The sequence below is a fragment of the Convolutriloba macropyga genome, chromosome 4, assembly GCF_964194025.1.
Source record: "Convolutriloba macropyga chromosome 4, txConMacr16.3, whole genome shotgun sequence".
NCBI lineage: Eukaryota > Metazoa > Xenacoelomorpha > Acoela > Convolutidae > Convolutriloba > Convolutriloba macropyga.
In genome coordinates, this window is record NC_134471.1 from 29,203,456 (window position 1) to 29,216,269 (window position 12,814).

The 12,814-nt window shown below is 36.5% G+C and overlaps 2 protein-coding genes across 5 annotated transcripts in view; both read left to right on the top strand.

The window, feature by feature from the left end:
* Positions 1-8,044, top strand: part of LOC142337591 (uncharacterized) — a 48,807-nt gene extending 40,763 nt beyond the window's left edge. For all 3 annotated transcript variants that reach the window (XM_075386932.1, XM_075386931.1, XM_075386930.1), the window contains 6 exons: positions 1-462; positions 4,160-4,456; positions 5,065-5,440; positions 5,756-5,970; positions 6,409-6,634; positions 6,958-8,044. The exon at positions 1-462 is cut by the window's left edge and continues 177 nt beyond it. In XM_075386932.1, the coding sequence (XP_075243047.1) occupies positions 1-462; positions 4,160-4,456; positions 5,065-5,440; positions 5,756-5,970; positions 6,409-6,634; positions 6,958-7,219 (1,838 nt within the window). In that variant the 3' untranslated portion in view covers positions 7,220-8,044. The remainder of the gene's footprint in view (positions 463-4,159; positions 4,457-5,064; positions 5,441-5,755; positions 5,971-6,408; positions 6,635-6,957) is intronic.
* The window catches only part of LOC142337592 (START domain-containing protein 10-like), a 308,346-nt gene that overhangs the window by 62,519 nt on the left and 233,013 nt on the right, over positions 1-12,814 (top strand). The window contains exon 1 of one of the 2 annotated variants that reach the window (XM_075386934.1): positions 5,542-5,551. The exons of the other annotated variant lie outside the window; for it this stretch is intronic. The gene's annotated coding sequence lies outside the window, so the exon portion shown is untranslated. Of the gene's footprint in view, positions 1-5,541; positions 5,552-12,814 lie in introns of those variants that run through there. 2 annotated transcript variants of the gene reach the window in all.

Below are 12,814 nucleotides of genomic sequence, written 5' to 3' on the forward strand. Positions count from 1 at the left end.
CAGCGTCTGCCACGTCATCACTCACCTTAGGAAGTCGTGCCAGCTCGTGCAATGAACGGAAAGTTGCGCCAGGACCCCCACCACGTACAAGTGCGTTGAGCAAATTGGAGAACAAAAACGATAAAAGCAGCAGTGTGCCAAATTTAAACGTGTATGTGAACCAAGAGCAACGTCAGAACTTAACTAGTGGCCTAGTCGAGAACGTCTCTGACATACCAAAGCCGGCTCCTTTGAAGAGAAACAACAGTTTGATCAGATTGTTCAGTAGGAAAAGCAGTCAATCCCAGTTTGCAAAGAAGGATCCGGGGTCTCCTATGAAAAAACTGAGCAGCCCTGGACCCATGGCAGGGAGATCTCAACAGCAACAGGTGTTGTATGGAAATGGGGGCAGTGAGAGCAGTACTCCTAATTTGAACTCGAGGCACAACTCAATATCGTCACATGCGTCGTCACAAGAAACAGGTAATGGAGCCAATAACAGAATGTTCTAATATCAAGTATCAGATCGTTATATTAATAGAAACAATTCTTTATTTGTTAGTTTGTTTAGTTGCATCCGTATGAAAAGTGAAAAATTCCTCCGCTGAAGTTGGAGTTTGTCGAATTTTATTTTTTTCCGAAAAATCCCTCCATTTTGTTCGCTCTCTCTCTCTCTCTCTCTCTCTCTCTCTCTCTCTCTCTCTCTCTCTCTCTCTTCCTCTAAAATTATTTTCCTCTGAACAGTTTACTGAGCTGTATTTACTATTAGTTTAGACACACTGCATCCGTATGAAAAGTGACAAATTCCTCCGTTGAAGTTGGAGTTTGTCGAATTTTGTTTTTTTTTCCGAAAAATCCCTCCATTCTGCGCGCACTCTCTCTTCCTCCCTCCCTCCCTATCTCTCTCCCTACCTATCTCTCTCTCTCCTCTCTCTCTCTCCTCTCTGTAAATAAATCACACAAATAATAAATTCATATATACACAATCTATGGCAGTTTATAACATTAAGAAATTAAGCCATTAAGCAATATTGGTAGTTTTTTGATACAGAATTACTGATTACAGAATTGTCATTCCCTGTCAATAGAGTCATTGAAGTTGGATTGGATTTGTGTGACCATTTGATGTTATGCTTAGCGAACAAGTGACCAGATGACCAGAGGCTGAAACAGTCCGGGGAATTACTTTGTCTTTAAAGTTGTTATTTAAATCAATTTAAAGCTCTAAAAGCTTCAATAAAATCTTCATTGTTTATTACAAAGTAATAAACCACTTTTGCATGCTCAAAATGCGCGCATTTAATTAGGCTCGATTGCGGATTAGAGATACTTTTAATGCGAATAATAGATACCTAAATTGAGCGGAAACGTGCTACAAGACTTGTAACCTACTTTTCGTTCCGAATGTTCTTTTACAAATTATTAAAACCACTTTTGCATGCTCAAAATGCGCTTATTTAATTTGGCTGAATTGAGGATTAGAGATAATTTTAGTTTTTTAATAGATACCTAAATTGAGCAGAAATGTACTACAAGATTTGTTACCTAGTTTTCGTTCGCAAAATTCCTGGAACCCCTTTTGCGAAAAGTAAGATACAAAGGATGTCATCTAATTTCGTTCATTGTATGTAACTAATTTTCGAGCCAGTTTTACTAAGGCGAGCGGAAATTTTGAGGTATACCTCTGCATAGTAATGAAAATTAGTTGCTCGCGTCAGTTTTTATGCTTTAAACAGAAAACAACTTAGATCACTTATTCCTTGTAACTACAGAGAAGTTCAGCTAATTTAGATTGCTAATGTCGGTGACTTTACATGCTACTGCATTTTTTGGATGTTTGGCAATGATATCATTTTAATCCGCTAATCTTAAGCTGTTCATTGTACCAATCTTCCAAACATTAAGTGGTCAATGTCAGATTTCTCGAGTAAATTTACTTGATGTTGTTACTAATTTTCGCGACCATGTTTTAAGATTATGGTTATGAGCGTGTGGCGAAATTGGTTACAGTGAGCTAATATAATTCAATTTTTCTTCCTGTTGGGATATATCAAAAACTAGTTTCCACTATGAGTATTTTTGGAGCAAGCGTGAAGAGTCGTGGCAATGCTTTGTAGCTAATTGCCGGGCCATAAAAAACACGTTTCCACGCGTCACCTTGTTTCAACGGTTGAAGTATCTAATAATTAAGACAGTTAAGATAGTGTCAATTAGACCGAAGAAAACAAAGTCAAATTGGTTATTAAATTCAGAAATGTCCCTCTTGATACTAATTGCGGATTAAGAAGTCAATTAGCAATTAGCAGTTATGCAATTTCCCATAGCTCATAAGAAGAGAACAATAAAGTATTTGAATTTAGTCTCAAGTAACTTTTCATAAAATTTGCGCAAAAGAATAACAAAATCGTGGAATTGGGTTACGTTTATTGTAAACACTTTTAACGAAATGTAGGCATTTTTACACAGTGCTAGAAACTTATATTGACGTTTTGAGCAATTCATTTAAATCTTTGAAAATATTTACGCAACATGCAATGTGGTTACGAAGTATTATCACTCATTTCCACAAAAGGATGAATTTATTATAATTTGCCTTTTCAGACATTGAACAGGTAATCAAGTAATGAAATTTGTCTATGGGTCATGAACTTACTGCTACGTTTTTGCAGAGAGAGACACATAAGTTCCTGAAAATTGAATAGCACTGTGGAAAGAGTTTTTTCATTTTTTGTTTTTAAAGGAAAAAACGATTCTTGAAAATTTTAATTTCTCTGTCAGAACGTTTCGCGCTTCAATTACTCTGTCCGTTAATAGCATTCAAATATTTCTAAATTCAAAATTTTGCATTTCCTGCAAGCATTTAAATGACATTTCAATAATTATTTTTGTCAGAAAAAAAACATACTAAGTAGCACCTGCGATCAGGAAACTGTACAAAATTTGAACAAACATATAGATTTTTGATATTAGTTATTCAAAAATAATATTCATCAAAGGAGAGGCATTCTTTCCACTACAAACGTTGCTTAAAGCTGAAATTGCTTCATGTTTTGAAACTGAAGGTACGTTAGACGTATTTGAAAAGAATTCAGGGACATTTTGTTGGTCGTAAAAATGATCATTTTTGAATATTAATTCTTCAGAACAAAAAGTATATCTTTTTTCAAATAATTTTTATTAACCTAAATTTCCCAATTTCTAATGGATAAATGAGAACAATGAATTTTTGTTGGTTCTGAGGGTAAATGAAACCAAATTCATCCGTTTAATTTGAAGAAAAGCTGTTTAAAAAATTTCAATTATTTTCTTTTTTCCTAATTCATTTTTTTTCAGATCAAGAAAACAAATATAGGAGATTCAAATTATAGGTATGCCGTTGTTATAGCCCGACTTAATATTCAAATAGATCCTTGTTATGGAAATACTTCCTCGTCCACACTTAATTTTTAACAAGCTTAACCAAGAATTTAACTTTTCTTTCTCTTTTTTTGAAAAGCATTTCGTACAAAATTAGTTCCTGAGTTGATTAAACACTAATATTGTTGACTTAGGGAATATGACAGGCTTTAGGCGTCTCGGAAAAATTAATAGCTAAATTTTTGTTCTCTGATTTTGTTTCCCTGCATTTTTTTACGTACAAAATATCCACTGCTGTTTGAAAAATGGCAACCGTTATCGTAGCTTGTAATTTTGAAACTTTTCTCCAATTGAAGCCTATTTTCTTGTTTTCTATTTTTCAAATATTTCAGTCAAATGATAATGCTACTTGAAATCAACGCGCATAATTGATTTTTTCATAGGGAAATTGTACAGAAGAACGTGATAAGGTAATAAAAATTAAACTTGGTGGTTCTTCAGTAGTTCCTTTCTAACGGCAGGTTTTCGCTTTAACTTCTAGTTCCTTTTCTCTGAATTATTACTCATGTTTTCCAATAAAATTTAAACTCACGAAGTGAGTAATTTGATACACGTATTAACTACATGAATTACATTATAAAGACACATATCTATCAATTTTGTTTAAAATCATCTAAAATAATTTCAAGTTTCATTTCGACAAAGAATTTCGCACAAAGAATTTTCAGAATGCTGAGCCCCCTCAAAACCAATTTTTTTCTTTTTAAAGAGCTCAACTTTTTAAAATGTAATCGTTTTGAGACAGTTTATCTTGTTTTTGCAGCTCCTTTTCAATCCTGGGACCGACTAATGATAGCGACATGGTTGGAACGTTTGGGTCTGAGCCAGTACCTGGGATCCCTCCCCTCCCACATTTCCGGGTCCTCTCTGGTCTCAGCCGGACCACACCACCTGGAAAAGCTGCTTGGAATGAAGAACCACCTGCACAGGAAGAAGTTGATTCTGGCGATGAGGAGTCAGCTTAGTTCCAGACCAAATCCAGTGGACCATATAGACCACAACTGGGTGATTAGGTGGCTGGACGACATTGGGCTTCCCCAGCACAAAGAGGCTTTCTCAGGTCTGTATACAGTTTTTGTGTCTTAAACTATTGTCATTGTTTTTCAAAAAATATTTTTACTGCGCATGATAAACAAAGAATTGGATTTTGGGCTGTTCAGAGTTTTCCAGAGAGTTTTTTGCTATGATTTGTGTCTGAACAGGGTAAAAAAGTGACATGATCATAATCTGTTCATTGTAAAAATACAGTCTGGGAATTACTATGATTCAGTGCTGATTTGCAATGTTACTATGATCTGGGTCGGAACTTCATACGTACCAAAACGAAAGCAAGATTTTAGTAACATAGTCAATATCAGCATGTCTCAACAACGTTAGAGCTTCCAGCAATGTTCGGGTTATACAATTTTCTTCTGTGTAAGAGCAATTTGCATAAATTTTTCAAGTTAAGTGAAAATGAAAAAAAATCTCATATCTCGTTTCCAATTTGGATATTGTCTGAAATTTTGGGAGTTACAATTACTTCCAATATATTTTAATACCAACTATACTCTTTTTGCAACTATATTGCTACTGGAGACGACCGGCAACTGAGTTAGACCTCTTAATTGATTCGAAGAGATCTCTTTCCGTCGAGTGAGTATTTAATCATAATTAGCACATTTTCAGAGGCTAAAATAGACGGACGCGTGCTGTACTACCTGACGTTTGATGACCTCATCAGTCTGAAGGTGTTCAGTGCCCTTCACCAGATCAGTATCGGCAGGGCTGTCCAGTGTCTTCGCACCCAACAGTGGAACCCACATTGCCTAGTCCGACGTCCCCCCAACTCCACGACATCGGGTGCACCTTCCTCGTCATTCAGTAACTTGTCTTCTTCGGCCACTTTGGATGAAGTGATGATGCAACAGCCGCCTGGAGGTGGAAATGCACCTGGTGGAGTAGGTGGAACGGGAGCACCAGGTGGAGGTGGTCCGGTCACTGACACGGTACCCCAAGAGGACTTGCTGCTTTGGACCAATCACAGAATCATGGATTGGCTTAGGTATGGGTGAATTAATCGAAAAGTTTTTGTCAGAAAATTTTCTTTGTGCCTACTTTTCACGTCAAGAATGGTGTTTCCCCGAAATTGTGATTCAGAAGATCCTTATTAAATGAACTACTGCAGACCAATCAGAACAATTTCTGTCGCCAATAAATTCAATCGTTGTCGAAAAGTAATGTAAAATTTTCACTCAATTGGAAACCAGTGCTCAAACTTCCACAATCAATTATTATGTTTGTAAAAAAAATTGGAAACATAAATTTTTAAACTCTTTAGAATTTTGACATTGCCGGTGATTTCAATGCTTAATTTAAGATCAATCGATTTGTCGGAATACGCGCCCAATTTACGTGGCAGTGGAGTCCACGGGGCACTGATGAGTCTCGAACCCAGATTTGTAGGAGAGACATTGGCAGATGTGCTGTGCATTCCACAGAGTAAGACCCTTCTGAGGCGACATTTGGTGGCTCAGTTCAACAGATTGGTGGGTGCACCATGTGAACAGTTGAAGAGGATGGTCGAGCTATCAGGTGAGTGGATTGGAAAAAACATTGGATATATACCCAAGCTGATAATCATGCAAACTCCGGGCAGTCGGACCAGTTCTTGTGTTAACTTACTGTTATTGTCTCTTTTGATCATTGCTAATGTAAATCGGGGACTAATCTTAATCTATGAGTTTTCTAGCCTCATTGTTAAACAGTTTTTTTCGCAATTTAATTCAAGTGTAGATCACGATATGCGTCTGACTTTTCCATAGCGGTCTTGGACGAGGCAGTAAACATTTGAACAATTGGGAGTAACAAAAGTGATAATGCAAAATTCGCTGAGCACCAAATCCACAGTGATCTGCTTTTTGCATTCTTGTTTCTACACAATTGTATTATTTTACTTTTTTATCGACAAAGTTATTCCATTTAGGAATTCATTCTTGTTTGAAATATTACCAAATATACTTTTTTATGTAGGCCACTTCCAGCTTCTGTCTCCGAGTATGAAAGTGAAATTGCCTCCGAGGCGCACCAGAAGACGTTCCAGAGACAGAGGAGGTGCCCTTAATGACCTCGTGTGTCCTCTAGAGTTTGAGGTACCCAACTTCGTGTCGTCCAACATCCTCCCTTCTGGCTACTACATCAGATGCGAAGACTTCACTTCTATACCCATGTCACCCTCTCTATTCCTCGAACCCCACAGGTTCGCTTCCTCTTTCTCCTTTTGTGATATCCATCACTGCCGAAATCAAATTCTAAAGATGAAAAATGAGATTTATTGTCGCCAGCTTAGTGGACATATTGCTGTTATTTATAACCCTAGGCTCAAGTGCAATTTTTGCACAGAAACAACTCATAATTTGTAAATGGCGTCATAAGCGGCTCTGGGTGGGTGGGTCGGTTAAGGGGGAGTGTTAAAAATACCTCTGATAAATGAATCAGGCAGTTCGATTGGAGAAATTGATCTTCATAACTGTCATTATTCTACAAAACTGACCAAGTCTAAATACTCGGATTGAACTCCAGGTCACCCTCTCGCACCCTGGATTCCGTATCTACCCTGGGAAGACAGTCGGCAGCCGGTAGTCTGGAGGACCTCATGGTTGTCAGTGGAGCCTCTTGTGGACCCGGAGGTCCAGTTGGGGGACCAGGCAGTGCCAGCATGGGAATCGGAGCTTTCTCTCCAGACGACGCAGCCTTCACAGCCGAATCTGTCCAGGATATCTCCATGTTGTCCAATCAGATCCAGACTCTTACTTCCCAGTTGTCTCAGGAACAGGAAAATTAGACAATGATGCTTATTTTTTGTTTTGATAAAGCACAACTAAGAAATGAGCATCAAAATGTCTAAATCGATTACAACAACAAAAAGAAAGTCACAAAATCTGACGTTGAAGCTCGGTTCGAATTTTGATGGATACATCGACGCTAACAATGATGCTTATCAATAATCATCTTAGACCTTTCCAGTGCTAAAAAGAAAGGCACCAAATGATCAACATAACCAAACCAGTTGTGAACAGATTAGACTCATGAACAAAATTATCTGAGAAACTGCAAAAAACTGCTGTTCGATGTGTCATTGCAGCTTTTTTTCAGATTGTACAAACAATCAGTTTCTGCGAAGAGCGCTTTTAGCTTATATGGATTATACGTTTCCTATGCGAGGTGGTCATTTTGACCTGCATCTCTGTTTTTGGAAATTAAAATTACAATTGTGATCTGACTTTGAACGCCGTTCAGCGAACAACAAATTTCCCGGAGCTTGAAATGTGTGGGTGGCACCCCAAAAAAATTCCGTCAAACGGGCCGTGGTTTCAAGAGAACTGATATTGGTACGCTGTGAAGATGTCCGTTTTCTACATTGAACTTAACTTGTTCCTCAATTGTTTTGTTCCCGTTTTAAAGATAGCTGTTTAATACTCTTCTCAATTTTGTACTTCATCAGTTAAAAATGCGTATTTGTTTTTCTGTTTCGTTCTGTTTTGCACCCCATCCATTTGCGACATGCGCACCTTTTGAGTTCTAAATCTAAATTTGTTTCAAAATTTGCAATTTGTTTAGATTATTCATACAGTATTCGAAATATCTGCAATATATTTTTTGGTACTTAGTTGTATAAATTGTGTTCGCGAGACGTCCAGTAGGAGCCAAATTTAATTTTTCTTGAGCTGCCACTGTTCCAGAGAGGAATTCTGACATCATTCACCATGAAACAACAAGGTTTTTTGGACTCACATTAATTGCAGAAAAGGTAAGCGAGAAGCTGCATTGCGTTAACGTGAAAGTAAATTCAGGATTGCCACTGAATCAAATCGCTGCAAAAATTCCACAGTGTTGGTGTAAGAAACTTCATAAAACACCGGAATTTTCGCTTTGGTCACCATTTTAAGGCCATTTAGGAGAGCTTAAAGGCGCATAATACTGCTGACATTGTAAAAAAATGGCTTGGTGATGTTAGAATGGGCTGTTGAAGGTGTTGTCCGCAGTGCAATGTATTCGTGTTATGAGATAGTATCACCTGAGGAGGATAAACTTCAAAAAGTTGTTTTTAGTTTTTCTTGCCTTCATCTATACAAATAAGTTGAGCCACACGTTTGTTTTGCACGAAGAGCGTATTATTGAAAGACATTTTTGATAAGCTAAAAAGAGCTGGTTCCACTGTCTTTGGGTTTCTAGGTATTTGTGAAAAAGCTATCAATAAACTATTCGACGAGAACAGCTAATAATTTGCTTCACCCTTTGACAACACTACAATAAATTTTTTGATTGCTCCCAAAATGAGAAGGCTTGGAGATAATGTTGATGATGAAACACAACGGCATAATGCTGCTAATAATAGATTCGCTCAACATCGGTTCGCTGCCTTTTCAAAGCAAACAGGAAACCTACTGAGAAAAAATTGAGGCTTCAGGAAACAAAGGAAAACAACTGAAGATGAATATTCAAACCAGGAGCGCTCCACAACGTAATGTGTGTTCCTACGTTATGTTCTGATCCCAATAATCCTCATTACTGGCTTAACTGTCTACCAAATGAAGTCGAGCTAGAAAACTTCCACTATAAAATGAGTACCGTATTATTAGTGATTTTCAAATACCAAGGGACATTTTTATTATATCAGAATTTACAAAAAAATTGTACGCAGCAAATTTTGTTACAGAACATAAAGAAAAAAATATAATAAAACTTCTCATGCAGGAAGAGAAACAAACATCAAGAAGGCGCTTAGTTTTTCAGACAAAAATCGAAATTGTAAATTCCCATTCTATCAAATTCAAATAATTCTTTAACATTAAATGCCTTTCGAACAACATTGCTTTATCGGTATCTAGTTTGGGCAAGCGCTATTTAATTTCAATTAAACTTTGCGCTTTCTCATTTTAGATTTAAGACGATGCACAAATGGCTTTCTTAAGTAATGCAAGTCGTCAATGCTCAAATAGTATGTCAGAAAAAAAATTCTCTAAAATGCAGAAAAGATTGATTCTGTGCAGACAATTCGTGCCGTCAGTGGTAGAATTTTAAAAATGTTGCTTTTTCAGTTCTAGTTACTTTGAGATGATTCAAACAAGAATAGAGGGAGACAACGAATTTAAAAAACTAAAAAAAGGAAGCCAGGTCCTGATCTCTAACAAAAAAGGGTTAACAAAATGACTTGACTTGTAGAATGTTTACAGTAACAACAGCTGTTGACAATGAGTAAAGATTTTCAGCAGCATATGCAAAAAAAATAACGAAAACTGAGAATTGTTTCTTTGAATTGGCAAGATCATCCACTACCTCAACTTTAAGTTATATATGGAAAATAAAACAAACAAAATGATTCTTCTTTTGATGTGGTAGGAAAGAGATGGGACATGTTATTTTTAAGACTTAATTACAATTCGAAGCAACGCGGAACACGGAAACAATAAAAAAAAACATTTTTGAAATTCACAAATATATGTATTGTTTCAGTCCGAAAACAATTTAGCCAACAACTCAAAAAACCAATTAAAAAAGTTCAACCCTCGATAGAAACTTACTGGAAATTGCATTTTATGGTACCCAGAGACAAGAGAACGGAAACAATAGTTGCAGAATTTTCAAAATTTATTATTTTCTTTAAGAAAGCCAGTGTTATTGTTATAAAAGACGTGTAGTCCACTATTTGAAAGCCAATAGCTTCACTGAAAATAATTACAAGGCAATAATACTTGCAATAAGTACATAGTAACATAAAGCGTAACCTTTTCTCCTCTAAAATGAGACCTTTAAATGTTGAGACTTAAAATTCAGATCACAAAAAGCGCAATAATAAAAACATCAAATTTTGATTTGAGTAATATAAGTCAAAGACGTATCAACTATAAATGATCTACTGCGAACGCTAAACAGATTCTTGAAAACCAGTCACATGGAATTTTCATTATTGAGACTTAACAAAACGGCAACCAAAATTTATTTAAAAAATAAGCACAGAACGAAATTTTATACAAAAATGTTTTTAAAACATAATTTAAAAAACTTAAAATCATTAGCTGCCGTTGGTCGATTGAATAGATCAAAATTATGCAAGCTCACCAAGAGAACCACCAGAAAAGTTTAGTTGCCGTATGATAAAAATCACCAACAACTGAATGTTTTTCATCCAAAAATTCTTTTCATTTAACTCCAAATGTTTGAAAAGGGTCACCCTTGAAGACTACTTCATTGGTTGCTCCATTTAACATTCCGTTTTAATCCTTACTCGGAATTGAATATTTGTGTATATCAAATTTGAATAAATTGAGAGCACTTTTTGAATAAAGAGAGCACCTTATAGAATATAAACTTTTGGATCGCAAAAATTTTCATAAGACCAAGAAAAGCTCCAATTCTGCTCCACGGCTGTCACCAATACGTAATTGTTCCAATTTTAAACCCTTTTGACAATAAACGTCTATAATTGACAAAAATTGGCGCTGAAGTGAGCAAAATTAAGTTATGTCAAGATCAATTAGACAACAAATTTTCAAAACCGCAAATGAAAATGGCTTTGTCAGACAACAGAATATCAACTAGTTCTTGATGTTATTTGTGATGCTCGATCATCTGACCAGGTTCTTGGGGAGTGCTCTGCACTGCAGAATTCTTATCAGTTTAAACCAAATAAACGACTTGGAGCCAGCGTTATTGAGTGAATAATGCAATTCATCGAATAAACAAAACTGCTAAGTTTTAAAACAATAGAATATGCAACTCCGTGCCATTTCGCAAATGGGAGCAATAATTTCTTTGGTCACCTTTTAATTGGCTTCAACAAATGCGAGCATTTTTTGAGCAAAAAATTTCGAAAAAAATTTCAAACATAGTGAAAATGAGCCAATGCTTACAAAAATATAAACCACGTTTTAACTCTGTGGTACAATAGTACATTTTAGTTTGGGGCTATCAATTTTGGTGTAGCTAAATAAGTTCATTTTATGTTTAAATTAATTTAGTTCATTTCATCTACATTATTTTGTTCATTCATTTAATTCTAGTTTTGAAGATCGAATCTTAAGTTTTCATACTTGTAAATTTGTTTACATCCTGTGCATGATCTTCTGTCTGTTCACATTGTCTCGTGATTGTAAGTTGCCGCATTTGGAATTGTAATCTTATGAACAAATTGTTAATCAGTTTGTTAATTTTATCTAGATTCATTCTTCATTTTCGCAATTCAAATTAGGCGACTCTCTCTTTAACTAGAATCCGCTCCGCCAAAAGTCTTATTTTAGACGAGTTAAATTTAATTGTATTTCACTAAGCGAAATACCCAATTAATAATCAAGTGTAATTTCGCTACGCCAAATCCGCCTATATTCTGTAACCAGAATATTCAATTCACAAGCAACAAAATTTAGCGTCGATTCGCTCCACCAATTCACCCATAAATAGCCGTTGTAGAATAAGCTAATCGGCGTCGCGAATCATCTCATTCCTACAGATAGCAAATCTGTATGACAAGGCGCAGCCAGCTCGAGAATCTAGGAAAACACCGTTGTCGATAGAGCCATTTTGGGAACGACCAACTTCGGACCCGCAAATCAGATGGGAAAAATGGCGAATCCAGGTAAAACTAGCGATTCTCGCTCGAAAGAATATCACTTTAGACATGTTGTTACAACCCAAACCAACGACAGTTCGATTGCCAGTGGAACCGAAGTACGAGATGCCAATTGAAGACACAACCGATGAAGCTGAGAGAGCGTCGAATTAGAAACAATCAATTGAAGTTGCAATGGGAGTTAAAATGTCAGAAGATAACAGAAGCGGGAATACTATGCGGGGAACAACCATGGATTTTGTGTGACCAAAAATGTGTATCTTTTTTGTATCTAAGTATTGGTACGGAAGGAAGACGACTACTTACACAAAAAATTCCACACGACAATATTTACGACTTGACTACCCTCAAACTTTGGGAAATGATGGAGATAGCTTTTATTCGCCCAAGAAATATCACATTTGATCGATACGTGTTCTTTTCTCGAAAGCAGAAGAAGGGTGAAACAGTAGAACAATTCTATAGCATCTTGAAAGAATTGGCTGAAAATTGCGATTTCGAAAATCATGAAGAGGCAATCATCAGAGATATTTTCATCACAAACATGTTGAATCATGACATTCAACGGGAGCTTCTACGGGATACAGTTGAACCGGAGAGGGCATTCAGCATTGAAGTCAACATGGAAATGGGTAATCAGAATCAGCAGAGAATTTCATCTAATAACGGTGCAACTGGCAGTACAGTGAACGCAATACAACAGTTCAATCGATTTCGCGGCGCGGGTGTGCGTGGAAATCAATCAACTAGAGCAGTCGTCAACCGTGCCTCCGTTGGACAGTGTCGTGGTTGTGGTCAAGTTTGGACACC